At 37.4% G+C, this 17793-nt stretch overlaps 1 protein-coding gene across 1 annotated transcript; it reads left to right on the plus strand.

Moving 5' to 3' along the window:
• Positions 1-1809: 1809 nt before the first annotated feature.
• plgrkt (plasminogen receptor, C-terminal lysine transmembrane protein) lies at positions 1810-17404 on the plus strand. Its single transcript, XM_037691752.1, has 5 exons — positions 1810-1921; positions 2286-2380; positions 14022-14152; positions 15454-15563; positions 16647-17404. The coding sequence occupies exons 2-5, from the start codon at positions 2300-2302 to the stop codon at positions 16772-16774; spliced, it is 450 nt and encodes a 149-aa protein (XP_037547680.1). The 5' UTR covers positions 1810-1921; positions 2286-2299; the 3' UTR covers positions 16775-17404.
• The last annotated feature ends 389 nt before the right edge of the window (positions 17405-17793 follow it).

Here is a 17793-nt window from a genome sequence, read left to right on the forward strand (position 1 = left end):
AAAAAAAACCTGGAACTGGAAAATAAAACAAAAACTTTTACATGTATGTTGCTAAAATTTGTAAAGTATTGTGAGGTTGCATTTTGTATTCAAATGCCTTCACAGAAATATCATGATGAAACAGGAGTTTTTTCTTTCTCATGTCTCCCATAAGTGACTGTGCTGTATTTTTCAAGCACTGTATGCAAATGTGTTTCCAAAAATATACTTCCCAAAACAACTTCAATACCCTCAGACACACAGGACATATACTGCTCATCATTTGGCAAAACTGGAAATTAATTAGGCATTTAGTTTTACAACTTTAAGTTATCATACAAGCCAAGTGGAATTTCCATATGTACAAAAGATAGACATCCAAATGTGTTTTTTTTTTCGTGCACATCACCCGACTACATTTACAGTATGACTGAATGAAAACTTTGTGTGCTTGCCAACAGTGTTAACGTCTTCTGCGTGTTGAGAAACAGCTTTTATTAAAGTATTTTTCGGACTGTGAGGCACATCGGATTATAAGGCACATTTTGCAAAATAAGTTCATTTGACAGACTTTTGAGCACCGTGTACCACATAAAATTGGTTTGAGGTCATAAGCAACCAGAATTAACACATAAGGCGCACTGGATTATAAGGCTCACTGTTGATTTTTGAGAAAATTCAAGAATTTTAGGTGCGCCTTATAGTCTGAAAAATACAGTATATTAATCTCCAAGTCTGATTTTGTCAATGTTGATGTCATCTTGGAATTTAATATTTCCATATTATTTCCATTGTCCTCTGGAAACTCCTAACCTGAAGAGTCATACATTTTAGACAAAAACATTAGAAATGTTATTTTTTTCCACACAAGATTTATTTATATGGAGCTCTGAGGTTACTTTCACTGTTGAGCATGTAGCCTGTCAAAGCTGTGATTCTACGTTTAGAAGAAATGAGGCATGATGTGACTTATGCATGACAAAACTTGTATTTACTTGTGCTTAGTCATGCTGAGGTTATTTTAGTTCCAAAGAACCAGGAAAACCATGGAATTATTGTGCGAGGAAGTGCAATGATGCAGAGTTCTCTGCTGCTGTTCAACTGTGAAGCGCTCTGGTTAATATGTTATATATGAGTCAATGCAGAATGAAGCTATTACTAACTATATCCATTGACTAATTAAGTTCTCTACATTTCTTTCTTTCTGTTTATAGATGTTAGGTTGATGACTTTCTGTGTAGAATTGGCGCGTTCTCTCTGCCTGTGTGGGTTTCTCTGGGTACTCCAACTTCCTCCCAGAGTCCAAGAAACCTGAATGTTGGGTTCATTTTGAGAGTCAAAGCTGCCCGCAGGAGTGTGTGTGTACGTACATGGTTATTAGTGTTGTGTGTTTTTGTTTAGCTCATTGATGGACTAGTGATTTTCCCAGGGTGTAACCCACCTCTCACCTGTTGAATACTGGAACAGGCTCCAGATTTGTCCTGTTCATGATTAAAGCAGATACAGAAGATGGATGGATGAAAGTTATGTGGTTTAGCAGTTGTAAGACTAACTTTTGTTAAAAGAGTAAACTTAGGTAAAATGGTAACTTAGTTTGATGTAACTCAGAGGGAAATTTAGTAAGCTAAAACAAATCTTTTCTATCTTAATTTGTTGTTCCCCATACTTTACTTTGGATTATCTAAGATTTCTCATGGCAAAACTTTTATTAGGTTCTTAAAAATCAAGTTGTTTCAATATTTTTTTATGATATACACTTAAATCTGTAAAGAGCGAGAGAGATATTTTGTTTTGAAAGTTTGCCCGGAAGTAAATCCTTTATTTACTTCCGGGAACGGCACTGTACGCGTCACGCGTGTAGTTCTTATTTTGATAATTACCCTTGAGTGTCCCTCTACCTGTGACCCATTTCCACTTATTTTTCTAACCCAAAGTATCTTAGGTACGTAAATCTTTAATATTTAGTCAGCTAAGTTCCCATTAAGATAACTAATAAGCTTTATGCTTTTATGAAGACGCACGCGATGTTTTAATTCGGTTAGCATAAATTAGCATGCGTCGCTAAATTAGAAATGCCCTAAAGATTAGTAAAACTGTGTCCGTTTTGTTTCAGAAAACAAGTTATGCTTTATAAAGAGAAACTGTTAAATGCATGTACTGAAACTATTGTCAGCTTCATGATAAGCAAACACTAGAAGTTGCCCTGAAACACAAGGTCACTAGTACTAATAGTAGATAAACAAATATTGGTGTTTTCACGTATGTGTTGACTGCAGCATAACATTATCGCTGTGTTTGCGTAACAGTGTCACCATACAAAATGGGCTTTTCTCTGTCTAAATCCATGGATGCAAACCTGACAAAGCAGCAAGAGTTCATGCTTCATAATTCAAGATTGCAGGTAAGTTAAGGTGAACTCACACGACACAAACAACCAATGTTCATCAAACAGATGGTAGAATGGAAACAAATGCAGCATGCATACTATAAAATTCTGTTTTGTACAAAACATTTTCTCCTGAGCAGAGTAGTGGATCTTTTATTTATTTGTGGAGTACTTTATCCAGAGCACATCATATTTTGCTTTGTCTTTTTTTTTTTTTTTTCTCCACGTTCAGACTAAAAAACAGTTCTATTTAAAAAAATGAACTTCACCTAATTATCAGTATAGTGCAATGGTGAATGTAACTGATTTTACCTGTAGCGATTGCTACAATTAAACTGAACATTTTCTTTTTTCCTATATAATTTATTATTCCTTGTCCCCCTTGAATGAAAAAAAAACGTGTCATTTGTTCTTAATTAGCGCAGGTAAATTCCCTAGTACGCATCACAAATAACTTTCAATAAATAACAGTTAGAAAGCTAATTTGTATATAAAATCAGACATGAAACTAAAACCATATGGCATTTTTCCTGTCTTATCTAACCTACAAAATAATCCCTCTGTAAAGGTACAAAATAATTTAAAACCCGCAAATTACTAACAAACAGTTAATCTTAGTCAAACTTTGGCAGTAAGTGTGTTGTCTGGTCTTCGAAAAGGTAAGACTTGTCATTTTGGTTGTTGAAATAGGATGAGATACACCACTTTCAGGCAACACCGAACATTCTACGGTATATATTCTGCAAACTAAAAATATTGAAAATTGAAAATTAGTTTTTAGTACACATTCGTGATCTCAGAATTGAGCAGTGGAGTATAGATCCACTGTTATAATTTATTACTGTTCATGAATGAATGTGAAAATGCTGCTAATTTGAGGCTCCTACCTACAGAAATATGAAATTCAGGCTCTGAACCATTTCTTCCATCTCCCCATTTTCATTTGGAGACCACAGGTTTTTATTGCTCTCATTATTTTTTGCCTCCTGCCTTTTTCATTTAATGTAGAAATTTTGTTCCTTTAGAGCCAATTTCTTGTGATTTATTCACACCTCCAAGCTGCTGAGCAGCAGGTGGAAATTTGTGACTGTCATAACACCAATGACATTATACAACGCAGACCCAAAAGGTTTGCTGTGTGGTCTGCCTCTGAAATGTCTTCTGCTCTTCCAGCTGCATATGTGGGAGATGATGACTAATATGAAACAATGATGGTAAAGGTTCAACAATTGAGTTTCCGAGCCCCTCGTTTAGATCCTGACAGTGACTCATCGGCTGATATTAGAGGCATGTTTGTACATTGCTGTAGTGGATCTGCATTGTTTCAATGGCTAATGGCTCTATAGATAGTTTATTTGTAATAAAGACCCAGAATCACTTTTGAATAGACATAAATTTTATGTTTATGACCTTCTGTCAGCATATCTTTGAATAAAATTAGTATTTTAAACAGCTAAGATGACTAACATGCAAACTTAATATCCTTGCGCCATTTAGGGTGAGAACTATCAGTTGTAAATTGTGGGGGGAAAAAATTTATATATATATATATATATATAAATATATATATATTCAAATTGTATTTTGACATCTTCTAATTGAATAAGTAAGATTGACCCTAGCAATTTAGGCACATTTCTACAAAGCTATGCTGTTGCCTCCCCTCTCATTAAGATGTCAAAACTGACTTCCCGTCAGTGTTTTCAAGGCACATCAGTCATCGCTAATTGATTTCTGCTGTGCTGTTGCTTTAAGTTAAAGACATCGGCCATTGTGTTTGAGTCACATCCTCCCATCGCAAGCTTTACCATTAAATTCCCAGACTATGTTTTTATGCTTAATGGTGTATCATTTGTGTTCACTTTATATTGAAGAATGATTTTTTTGCTGCTAATAATAGGGCTGTACTTTATATTTAATTATTTTTATTTTATTTTTTTCTTCTTTCGGCTGCTCCCTTCGTCAGGGGTCACCATACCAATTTATTTCTAAAGCACTTAAAATACAATGAGCAGCCGTTCGAAGTGCTGTACAAAATAAAAAAATAAAATAAAAAAAAACAATAAAAACACCTAAATATTTATTTAAAAAATAATCAGAACATCACAAGTAAAAGCCAAACCGAACTAAGTCACACGAAGACTTGGCAATTATTTTTACGCCGGATGCCTTCCCCGATGCAACCACAGACCACTGAGGTACCACAGCCCTCTATGTGGAGCAGAGAGCTGATGTCTAGGGCACTTGGAGGAGCAGATGGTGGGGTTGGGGGTCTTGCTCTCATGCATTCACTGTGGCATTGTTTCGATAAACTTCTGCAACGTCACAAGATCTGTTTCCATCCAGTGTTGCATTAATTTTTCACAAACATCTTTCATTGATGACTAGACACTAGGTATGATGGGTGCATCACTTCACCTGCCTCTCTTCTTAACCTGATGCACCCATCAGAGTAGATCTGGACTCATCAGACCACATTACTTTCTTCCATTGCTCTAGAGTCCAATCTTTATGTTCCCTAGAAAACTGAAGCCTTTTTTTCTGGTTAGCTTCACTGATTAGTGATTTTCTTAAGGCTACACAGCTGTTCAGTCCCAATCCCTTGAGATCCCTTCACATTGTGCGTGTGGAAATGCTCTTACTTTCACTATTAACCATAGCCCTGAGTGCTTCTGTTGTTTTTCTTTGATTTGATTTCACCAAACATTTAAGTGATCACCGATCATGATCATTCAGAATTTTTTTCTGGCCACATTTCTTCCTCGAAGACGATGGGTCCCCACTATCCTTCCAGTTTTTAATAATGCGTTGGACAGTTTTTAACCATATTTTAGTAGTTTCTGCAATCACTTAGATGTTTTCTCTGCTTGATGCCAATGATTTGATCCTTCTCAAACAGACTGACATCTTTTCCACGACCACGTGATGTGTCTGGTTGTTTAAGAAACGAGAAGCAACTCATTGCACCTGTTGGGGTTAAATAACTTGTTGCAGCTGAAAGATAATCGCCCATGCAGTAATTATCCAATAGGAGGCTCGTACCTATTTGCTTAATTAAATCCAGGTTGCAACTTCTTTTTTTGGCCAGGCAATGTATTTGTGGGTCATTGATAATTTCTCAGATTTTAAAAATCTGTTTCAAGGTCCTGCCATTGTGTTAACATTCGAGTTGTGTGACGTTTTGTCATCTTTAGTTTGTGTTTGATTTATTGCCTGGATGAATCAAAAATGGAAAAGTGAGGCAATCCAAAACATTCCTCTACTTTCCACTGGTTTTGATAAAAGGTATTTTTTTAATCGGGTTGACAAACCAACAGCATGTGTTTAATCACACTGATTTGAAAAAATTATTATTTTTTTCTATAATTTTGTTTGTCATAATTGACTTCAACAATCATGTACACCCACCTTCCTATTGCCCATCTGCTCCCTAAACAGGTCTCTCTTGGAAATCAGTTCTCGTGACTCAATGAGACTACTTATATAAATAAAGGGTAAATGAAAAAGACACACACACACACACACATATATATATATATATATATATATATATATATATATATATATATATATGCATACATTTTAGCTAAACCAAAAAACAAGGAGGAGAGACAGCCCATGTCACGTCAAGGGGCCTCCCTGCCATTTTTCTTAGAGATACACTGCTCGCTCCCTCACTATCCATCTTTTGGTTCAAACAGTCTTATACTGCCATCCGGTGGTCAAAAAATGAACTACACTTAAAACAAATTAACCAACATTTCTTCCTAAAGTTGACAATAATTACTAACTATTGTCAAATTTCAAACAATATTATTGTTTATCGCAGTAATTTCTGAGACAATTAATTGCCCAGCAAACCTTGTTATCGTGACAGGCCTAGTCTCAGTTGAACTTTTCCTTAATAAATGCACTATATTGGTCAAATCAATTTAAAAAATCGATTTGCAGCTCCTGGAGCACGCACAGGGAGGACTCACTGTGCATTTGCTCATAATTTAACAAGATAACCACCTAAAAGCAATAATTTGTTTGCCTCACTAAAGGTGTGTCTCAGTTGAACTTTTTCTTAATAAATGCACTTTAATGGTCAAATCAGCTGCATTTCGCCTGGGCGGCGTGGTGAAATACAGCTGATTTGATGTTTGCTCCAGGAGTTCCGGAGAAAGACGAAGGTGGTTTGGTATTGGCAAGCCAAGTGTCTCATTAGTAGCTACTTTTATCTATTATTGAGACACTTGGCTTGCCATATTACTCGAGCGCCCTCCAGTGGCTGCAAATGGTAGTGTTGAATATTTTCCATGTCGGAATGAATGAATTCGTCGGACCTCAGTCAAACGTTGGTTTATAAATATGGGGAAAAAAACATATATATTAGTTGCATTGGTGTATAAGTTGCAGGACTTGCAAATTTATGCAAAATGTTGCGACTTATACAGTGAAAAATATGGTAAATGACATTCTGTGAGATCGCATGCAATAATTTAGGATTAATATACATTGTTATTTGAGATGAAAGCGGATTTTTCTGTGTTTCTAGGTCAAATCAGACCACATGTTGATTTGAGCATAAGTATATACAACCAGAGAAATGTTTGTTTGTGAGATACAGGTTTTGTTTCTGAATAATGAATATTTTCCTGTAAGATTATCCACATCCAGTTTTATTTTAAGATGAGTCAAGGATGATAAATTCACCCGTTTTTCTACTTTTTTCTCACTCAAGCAAATCATGATTTGTAAAAATTAGTTGTTTCCCTTTTCTGTTCTGCGTGATGGGGTTAGCTGAAGCAGCATCACTTTTTTGGCTCGTTAACAACGATCACTGCTTTAGTTTTTGTTTCAGCTTTGCCTAATTTCAATGAAGCAACATCAGGTTCTCCAATCCAGGTGTGGTTACACAGTACTAATAAACAGCTGACTGCAGTAATCTGAGCTGAAGTTTCCAACGCTCGAAACATCACACAACCAAGAGTTAACCTTTCAGAATCTTTTAGTTTGAAAAGATTTATGACTTCCTTCTTCCTGGAACGTGTCATTGTTGTAGCCAGCACATTTTCTACCGGTAATAGTTTTACAACTAGTACAGGTGTCAGAACTTTCCACAGAAACTCCTCAAACATACACAGAGGAAGATACAGTGCCTTCCCAGCTTGCAGTACAAATGTTTGTTGTTTACTTTTTTTTTAATTCCCTGGGTTATTTTTGTTTGTTTTTTTGGTGACGAAACATTATTTAAAGGTGTGACTGAATCACCTTAAACTGATTCTTCTTCTCTGAGAGTATTTTAGTTCAAAACTTTGGCACGAAAGGTGGCGAACGGTAATTAGCAACTGTTTCAGTAAAAATGTTTCCATTACATTTTGTCAGTGTGTACTAGGCCTGTAACGATAACAAATTTTGCTGGGAGATTAATTGTCTCAGAGATTATTGCGATAAATGATAATATTGTTTGAAATTTAACAATAATTAGTAATTATTAAATTTAAGAAGAAATGTTGGTTAATTTTTGTTTGCAGTACCTTTTTTGACCACTGAATGGCAGTATAAATGGTTTAAACCAAAGGATGGATAATGAGGGAGCGAGCAGCATGTCTCTTGAAAAATGGGAGAGAGGCCTCTTGACGTGACATGGGCTGTCTCTCTTTCCTTTTTTTTTTTGGTTTTCAAAATGGCGGACACTCTGTGTGGTTTGAGCTCTTTAGCATAGCATTTTTCACACAAAGTTTTTAATTAAGAAAAAAAATATCAGTAAACAAGTTCTCAGCTTCTTTTTTCAGAGAAAATCAACTTTTTTAGATGAAGGCACAGGTTTCAACTGTGAATTTTGGAGCTTCGACAAGACGGAGGTTTTTTTCCCACAAGGTCGGCCTGTTAGCTTAGCTCGTAGCTTAGCTTCTCAGCTTAGCTGCTTTTAACGATCCAAAAACGTGATTTTGGATCGTTAAAACAGATTTTGGAGAAAAAAGAGAAAGGGAGGGGTCAATGAAGAGCACCGGAGTTGAACCTGTTGTCATCCACTGTAGAAAGAGAGAGACATGAAGAACGATTAATCCCATAAATAAAACTATGTCGATCATTTTCATTTATCATGCGATTAATTGATTTATTGTTTATCGCGACAGGCCTAGTGTATACTGCCATCATGAAATTATCTAGACCTTCACTTTAGCTCAATAAAAAAAACGTAGTTGAATGATCAGTCAAACAGTGCAACTCTGAAGTTATTGATTTATTAAAGTTGACTGTAGCCAATTAAAGATCATTGAGATGATTATAAAGATCAAGTGTAATTGTGAGAGCTTCTCCTCCTGTTCCTCAGCTCTATAGACCCTCCCATCACTAATGATTGACACTGAGTCAGGTCCATCACATGCACACCCCCTCCCATGCTGACGTAGCAGTCGTGACGTTAGTTATAATCAGACGTGACAGTGTACATGTGCCATTAATATATGTACTGTTGCTGCAGAATCGGTCCAGTGGTGCCCGACCTTACAGATTCTGACCCACACAATAACAGCAGGAGACAGTTATTACCTTGAATATTATTTGTTCAAGTACACAAACGTTTCTACCGTAATAAGCCAGTTGAACAAGGCATAATGATAAACATAAACAGTAAACAACAATTATATTGTTTGTATTCTTTTTTTTTAACTAACAATTCTCGTTAAAAATTATTAGCTGCTGTTTTAAAATACATTTCTTTTATGAAGCATATGTCACTTTAACTCACTAGATGTTTCATGACAACAATATTGCAGTTCTTGTTGTTTTTATTGGACCTGGTAACGTCATTTAGCAGAAGAGAAGTAGGAAATAATCTGTGGTTTCCTCACAGTTTGACTTAAATATTTTTTAGGTGTTTTGGGAACCAAATACTTTCTTTAATCAACCCAATTCAAGATGCCACCACAGCTGATCAACATTAGCCAACCAACAAGTGGCTATAACTTATTTTGATATTAAGCTAAAGTTTTGCATGGTAGTAACTGAGAGTCATCCCCCGACATACTCTGAGCATTAACTGATCACACAAGATCTGTTTTTAAAACTGATATATTCAACCCTGCTTGTCTGTTAGCAAAATATCTTCCAAACCATTGGATGTCTTATCTGAATCTGACTCCCCGGTTGGCCTCGAAAACAGGCCGACTTATCAAGTTCTCCTGGTAAACGTGTAAAATAAAGAAAAGCTTTGTCTACCCCCCCCCCCCCCCCCCCCCCCAATAACTTCTGTGGAGACTTATCAGAACTGTGCTGGCCGACCATCATCTCTCTTATCAGGACAATGGTCTATCTGTTAGTGCTTCACGGACCGCCTCGTTGTAAACACATATGTAACGTGTTCATAAATGTGCTTTACCTGGCAGAGTTTCTTTGATGTCTTAAATCATGTCCTGTTAGGACAAGGTGTGAGGAGATATTTTTTGTAATGCCACTATCCACGGCTTTGTCCCTTTTTCTGTCTAAAAAATGTATTCTGAAATGATAAGAGGCTGCGCTCTTAAAGAGCAGCAGCTACGTGCACCCCGCCCATCTTTCAAACGACTGTACGGACATGTTCTCGTTGTATCTTGGTACAATGATAACAAAGCTTATTCTGATTCTGATGGAGCGTAATGAAACTTTTTGGATGTACATGCAAATTCAGATGACTACCGCAACTAATCCACCTTAGGCACTAAAAGTACCGTATTTTCCAGTGTATAAGTCGCATCAATCAAAAAAAGCATCTCGAAGAGGAAAAAAACATAAGGCACTTCAGAGTAGACGTCACAGGACTGACAAATCTATGCAAAAAACAGCAACTTATATGCCGGAAAATACGGTAGCTATAACTAAGCTAACTGTACATATATTGGGCTAAAACTTGATGTGGTAGTAACTGAGAGTCATTCTCACTTTTTTTAGTGGTGTTTTGCAGTAGTTGAGATTACTCATAGCATTCTGGTCAAGGTTTGACCAAGACGGCTATAACTGCTTCAGTTTTCAATCTAAAATGATCTCAGTTTAAAACTCTGTCTTGTTAGGCGGTGGGCGATATGCATGAATCAGTATGATGAGTGGGATGAGAATAAAAGCTGCTGTTAGAGAATTTAAAGAAAAAAGGGATATTGAACGTTGGAAACCAGGTTATTTGGTTCATATGTTTTCATTCCATCTAAAACTTAAGGATATCTTGTAGGAATGCATGTCATCTATCGTCTTTCATGTCAGCGTTTCAAACTAACATCATCTTAGGATAAGAAGGGGGTAAAGTTAAAGCCATTTTGGTCAAATCTTGAAAATGAAGTTATGCGTGATCTCGTGATATTGCGAGATCTTGCACGAGCTGTTAGTGCTAAGAATAAATGTTGTGACTGACTCTCATCTACTACCAGACCAAGTTTTAGCTCTATATTTGCAAAACTAGCAGAGTTATAGCTTTTTTGTTGACTAAGATGGATTCAATGTGGCGGCCATCTTGAATTTAATTGCCTCCAAAAGTTACGATCAATGGTTATTTTCTGAGAGTTTCATTAAAATCTTTCCAATGGTTCATGAAATATTTTGCTAACAGACAGGCATAATTGACTGTAATAGTTAATGGCATGTGTTGAGTATGGCTGTAAGCTCAACACTAAATTTTAGCTCATTAGCAGTAAAACTGTCAGAGTTAGAGCTAGGGATGCACGATATTATTGGCATGGTATCGGTATCGGCCGATATTAGCGATAAAGTTAAATATTGGACATCAGCCATTCCATCAAAATCACTCACCGATATAAAAGGCGCTGTTTTTATATATAAGGTGCTGTTTTTGTGTGACAACCACAAGGATGCCTGCAGCGCCAGCACAACGTCATGACGTCACGTGCGCCTACCTGATCTGATCACGGCAGAGAGGAAGCAGTGAAAATGCGTCGGTGTGGAAGTTTTTTAAAGTGTCAGAAACTGATAGCAGATCTGCTACTTGCTACTGCTACTGCTCTAGAGATGCACCAATCCGATACCAATATCGGTATCGGTTCCGATCGTGAAAAAACTTATGGATCGGGTATTGTGACAGTGTGACCGATTCATGACTGGGTAGATCTGCTCACTCTAATTCTATGCTTTGTGCTCTGGGTGATGTCACACGCTAGCGAACTCACCGCACAGATTGTTTTCAAAATGGAGCGAGCGAAAGGATCAGCCATCTGGAACTATTTCACACTACCTCAGCCAACACCTTCGACAGCTACGTGCACAGCGACGGCTCCAGGGAGTGTCACTAAAACTTCCAGTTAAAACACTACCAACTTAATCAAGCATCTCCAGAGATTTCACCCCAAAGAGCACGCTGAGTTTGTTGAACGGAATTCAGCACAGCTTTTCTGTATCGGATCGGTATCGGTATCGGCCGACACGGCAAGGTATCGGTATCGGAAGTGGAAAAAGTGGATCGGTGCATCCCTAGACTGCTCAGCGTCAGTGATGCGAGGAGGAGCAAAAACGAAGTCCTACAACACTTTGAACCTAATTCACCATCTCAAGAACCACCTTTCTGACCATTACGGTGAGTTCATGGTGGCCAGAAAGGAAAGCGAGAGAGTGGTCAACCGCAGAGGAACCAATCGTCACCAGCAGTTCATCCATCCAAAGACCATGCTGAATAATGTAGTATTTTAATTCCACAGCAGAGAAAACTATGTAGTCTCTGTAAGTACGTCTAGGGGAAAAATATCGGTGTTTGTTATCGGCCAAATAAGTTTTAACATATTGTAATATCGGGTATCGACCAAAAATCCAATATCATGCATCCCTAGTTGGAGCCCTTTTTGAATTTGCTAAGTTCACCTAGCTGTGGCATCCATTTTGAATGGAACTGGGCAGCAACATTATGCCTTGGGTTATGGGTGATGAATATGGCGTATGATACAGAGTATATTGGCTCGGGACAATAATTACTCGAGTCCGATGGGGCTGATGACCTGCTGTCCCTCTGAGGGAGGGTTAAGTCATCATGCAGGCCTCTGACAAGTTAAAGACATTTCAAACTGGGCGTTGGTCAATATGGAGCCCACTCCCTCATAAAACATTGTTTAATTGCCTCTGACTCAGAGGCTGAGGCCGTTTCTTTGTTCGATATTCACAAGTTTAATTTCATCTCACGTCCAAATTAGTGATTTTTTTCTCTTTTTACTTGCTTGAAAATAGTTAAAAAGGTCACATATACAAAAGGAGCACTTATCGGCCCAATTAAACAAATCATCCAGCCAAATTGATGACACAAAACACCTGTCAGTTTGATTTGTTGAAATGAAACGCCGCTCCTCTCAGATGGTATAATTTATGTCATCAGCTCATCTGAATTGGGCTTTTTTTTAACCTTTGTATCGTCACGGAGTTGGAATCACTTTCCTGTTTGGTGGAAACAAAAGCTCATCTTTGACACTGAGGATAAAAGGCTTCTTTTTTTTTTTTCAGGGTGCAGGATGTGTGCGTTTGTGTGAATATAGATGTTGGTGAAACGGTAGACAAAAGGCTTCGTCAGCAGTTCTGAACCTGGACCTGCTCCCTCTGACCCTCTCTTTGTCTGCGGGTCCATCAGTCGCTCTCTGCTTTCTGTGGTTTCATTTGAGAATGTCAGAAATATTTAATAAAAAAAAAAAGAAACCAAACTGCTACGTATTTTCACCATCTCAGATAACAAATTTTGTCCTCGTTAATTAAATTCAGTTTATTTCTGTAGCACCAATTCACAATAAAAGCCACTTGATGGCACTTTACAAGGAAGTGACAAGTCTAAATCATAAATTCAGTTGCAAAGGGTCATTAATAACAATGTATTTGAGAATTATTATTATTTTTTTTTAATTACAAGTTTTTTTACGGAAATGCTTTGTTTAAATTAACCATAGCAATCCTCAGCCATTATCTTTTATTCCAAAGATTTCAGAATAAGAGCATTTTAGCTGTTTGGGAATAAAATAATGCACTGTATGATGAGATCTGTTAGTGCTCAGAATATGCGTTGTCAATGACTCCCAGCTACTACCACATCAAATTTGAGCTTAATAGCTGTAAAACTGACTGAGTTATAGCTGTGTTTGTGTTGGCTAATGTGGATTAGTTGTGGCAGCCATTTTTTATCCGGTTGTCTCGTGAATCATTTGAATCAGTTGCACCAAGTGTTTGCTTTTTGCACGTTTCTTTTCATTCCGTCCAGTGGTTCACGAGACGTTTTGCTAACAGACAGCCATTATTGCATGCTGTTGATTTTCAGTGGCAGGTGTTAACTAGCACTTTCATTTTTATTGATAATTTCATCCAGGATAAATAAAAGTAAAATAAGTTCAAGGTTCTTTGTCATTCGCACCCCATGTGGTACATATGGTGGAACGAAATTGTGTACATAGGGTCCCAGTTACATCCACTATAACAAATAACGTTTCTTGTACAGTATTTGATTATTTATCAGCTTATATCCTTAAAATGTGCAAGTTTTTATTTTCTATTTTAATATTTTATTTGTTTGCTTTGTCTAATGGTTCAGTGTGTTGTGGTTTAAAACTAAATACTCGTCCATGTTTGGATTCTGTTTGGCTTCATGATGTGTTCTCCCTCCTCTCCTTCATGTTTCTGTGTGTGTGCATGTGTGTGTGTGTGCGTGTGTGTGTGTGTGCAGTTGGAGCGTCAGATCCTGATGCAGAACCAGATGAGGGAGAGGCAGATGGCGATGCAGATCGCCTGGTCCAGAGAGTTTCTCAAATACTACGGCTCGTTCTTTGCCGTGGCCACACTGGGACTAACAGCAGGGTGAGATCTGGGTTCACATCTATGTAACGTGTGCGTCTTCACAGTTTCAGCTTTAAAGTTATCACACCTGGTCGTTCAAACATTGGAATATTAACGCAGTTTAAAAAAGTTAGAACTCCACGTCTTCTGCTATAGAATAGGTCTAGTTGTATTTGTTTTTAAGATCTGCCATGTCCTTGATGACTGAGAATCTACACCAACATAGGAATGACTCCATTGTTGGTGTTGGGTATTGTCGTTACTAGCGTGGTGAGATTGATGGTTTGTTTCTACTTTCAGTACATCTCCCTTATTCCAGTAGTCAAGAATCTGAACGATCAAATGCAGAGGGGGGGGGGGGGGGGGGCACAGTTCTGCTACTAACCTGGTAACAGCTAATAGCAAAACTTGTTTTTTTATTTAGTGGATTAGCATTTTTGCAAATATTGGAGACCGTTAGCAGAATTAGCTTCTACTAAATTAGGTTTTTCCAACTTTGAGTTCGCTAACAAAATTCAGAAACTTGTTTATGCCTGTTGTGGGCGTGTCTCTAAGCGTCCGTTAGACGCGCGATTGGCTTATTATGTGTACACGTGTCAAGACGTGATTGGTCGACGCAGCTTCAACTGGAAGGAGACGAAGACGTGTGACGCAGACTAAATGACAGTCGTCTTAGCGGTTAACAGTTTAGCATTAGCAAAGCTAATTTTTCAGTTAGCGGAATATGGGGTAGCGAAGCTAACTCTTTGATTTGCCGTGCACCGATCAGATGTAAAGACTAGTCGAAACAAGCATGGCAGATAATAATGTAGTCGGCTCTGATTACACGCCGACTTTAGAATCGATACACATGTGCTAACATGTGTAGCATCCATGTATGAACTTTGGTAAACGCAGCCTGCTGTGTGTGACACCACATCGTGTTCTGCACATGCAGGTCCCTTCAGAGCTGTAGACCGTTCACACTGGAGTGTGACGACAGTCGCATTTAAATTAGAATGTGAACGACCGCGCAAAAAAAGTCAAATCTCAGCTAAAAATTGTAATGAAGCATAAGGACCTGCGGCGTGAACGTTGTCTTTAACACGTCAGGGTTTAAGTCACAGATAGGTGGCGCCAGATCACATTTTATTACCTGTGAGGCGTTTGTGTTTTCTGATTTGCAACACATTTTATCAACATTTGTAGTCTCTAGTCCCCGTCATAATGAAATTTCTTTTCCATGCATTAGAATTTAATAAACTTGAGTTGAGTGTGATTTTTTTTTTTTACACACAATAAATGTATACATATTTTAACTGTTTTATGTTTATTTTTCTCAGTGCCGTTAAAAGAAAGAAACCAGGCATGCTGCTTCCCATTATTCCTCTTGGTTTTGTATTGGCCTACCAGATGGACAGCGCCTATGGAACAATGATTTTTCGTATGAGAGGTGAGGACAAACAATTATTAACTCAGTGTGGCACTTTAATTTAACACTGTCTCTGACAAAAAATAGTGAATATATTTAAAATCAAATAAAGCCACCAGGTCTTAAAGTGAGATCAATATTTAAAGTCAGGAAAAAGGCACAATGATGAATATTGGAGGATTATTATTATTATTTTTTTTTTTTTTTTGCTGTTTTGTGAAATGATTAAAAAAAGGAAGAAAAAAAAAAATCCAGATTTGAAAGAAAGTGAATGTCTATTTTATGAAAACCAGGTCAGTTAATCATTGTAAAATTTAATGTAAAAGTCCAAAGGGAATTAGTTTAAATTAAGTTTAGTTTTTTAACTTCAGGAGTCATTACAGTAACGGTAAACAAGCTTCTTTTTTTTTTTTTTACTTAAAACAATCAAATTAAGACCTTTGTTAAATTACAATCCCACCTTTTCTCAATAATTTCTATTAATAATGTCCACATTGAGGTGGAATTGAACACACAGGCATCTCATAAACAAATTATGATAAAAACAAAAAGTATATTGTACCATAAAAAGAGAATAAAGAGAAGAATGGTGCTTTTGGATCTTAGGATATCTCCTTTAGATTTGATGTATGACATCATAACAGAAAGGCTCGGTCAGGGTCATCCGAGGCTCCTGGAGCTGCAGGTTCTTGTTCAAAAAGAAAAAAAATAATTAGATACTCAAGAAAATGATGCAATGGAATGCAGCCAAATAAAACCTTTAATTCTTATTTATTTACTGACTTCTTCACACAATACAAATAATGTTTACAGGAGGGAATAAAACTCCTCAAGTAACATTTTGTTATTCTCCCAGTGAGGTCACTGGTTTTCTGTTAAACTAATCAACATGCTCTATTGTGCTTTTTTGAAAACGTACTAAAAACTAAACAGCTTGACATCACAGCTACAGTTTATTTCCTGCCATAAGTGATGAACGTTGGACGCAGAAAGGCAGTGATTACCAATAAATAGCTGTTTTCCACAGACGTATAGGAAGGAAATGACTGCTTAGGCAAACACCAATTTGCTGCACATTGTATTTTTGTTTTGTTGCACTTGTAGAGGAGGCTGAGAGCATCATGGCGTCTGAGCAGAACCGTCTGGACTTACCGCATGGCGCCCCGACCTTTGACAGCATAGAGAAGGCCCGGCGCGCTAAAAGCAGCCTCATCTCCTTCCTGGAGAAGTGACGCATCGTTTGTGACACGAGTCAAAGTCTGAGCCGTCCGCTCGGTGCGTTCACCTGTGCTGCTTCTGTTTTGAGGTGGGCGACAGCTGTCAGATACGATCAGACTTTTTAAGGCTTGTTAGAATCTGCAGTTTGAGCTCGATCTACAGAACGGCCCGGGTATGAAATTAGCAGCTGTTTCAGTGAAATAACTGGCGCCATTGTTTTTTTTTTTTTATTAGACCCGGTTGGATTTTTAGAGCAGATTGAGTCATGGATGTGTTAATTATTTATTGATACATTTACATGTCTGTGGTATGTCGTGTTGAGAATCTGAAGCTGCACTGAGTAGATGAAGACAACTAGAAAGACTCAATAACACATCAGTTATCCTACAAATTGCTCATTATTTATTGCTGTTTAAATGTGTCCATTTTCAGGATAAGATCACTTTTAGTCTAAAACTGACATGAAAGGTGATGGACGATATGCATTCCTTAAAGAAATGTTCAGCCTTTTTACTCTTCTGCCTTTAGCTCAGTTTTTGGGTCAGCTGGACTTAGTTTTGCCACCGAGCTTCTTTTTGGATTTGCATGTAGTGTTTTTTCTAGGGATGCACGATATTATCAGCATGGTATCAGTATCGGCCGATATTAACGATAAAGTTAAATATCACATATCGGCCAGTCCATCAAAATAACTCACAGATATAAAAGGTGCTGTATATATATATATATATATATATATATATATATATATATATATATATATATATATATATATATATAAGGTGCTGTTTTTGTATGACAACCCAGTAACAAGGACGCCTGCAGCGCCAGCACAACGTTATGACATCGCGCGCGCCATTAAGTTTAGATTTGTGAAAATTTACAAATTTGCATTTTTTGAGTGTTGTCGTTGTGTTAGAGAGTAAACATAATGAATAAATTTGACATTAAACATAATCCAAGTTGAAGTGTTACATCATTTTCACCCCCCTTTTTGCCATCTGCATTTGGTAGCAGGCCAAACTGACAACGA

Source organism: Nematolebias whitei, chromosome 18 (assembly GCF_014905685.2).
Source record: "Nematolebias whitei isolate Nwh7 chromosome 18, NemWhi1, whole genome shotgun sequence".
NCBI lineage: Eukaryota > Metazoa > Chordata > Actinopteri > Cyprinodontiformes > Rivulidae > Nematolebias > Nematolebias whitei.

What these genes read in the sequence shown, in the direction of transcription:
- plgrkt (XM_037691752.1), top strand. Translation starts at nt 2,300, where the DNA reads ATGGGCTTTTCTCTGTCTAAATCCATGGATGCAAACCTGACAAAGCAG. An exon ending in ACACTGGGACTAACAGCAGG is followed by an intron (nt 14,153 to 15,453) that starts GTGAGATCTGGG and finishes TATTTTTCTCAG; the next exon opens with TGCCGTTAAAAGAAAGAAAC. An exon ending in AATGATTTTTCGTATGAGAG is followed by an intron (nt 15,564 to 16,646) that starts GTGAGGACAAAC and finishes TTGCACTTGTAG; the next exon opens with AGGAGGCTGAGAGCATCATG.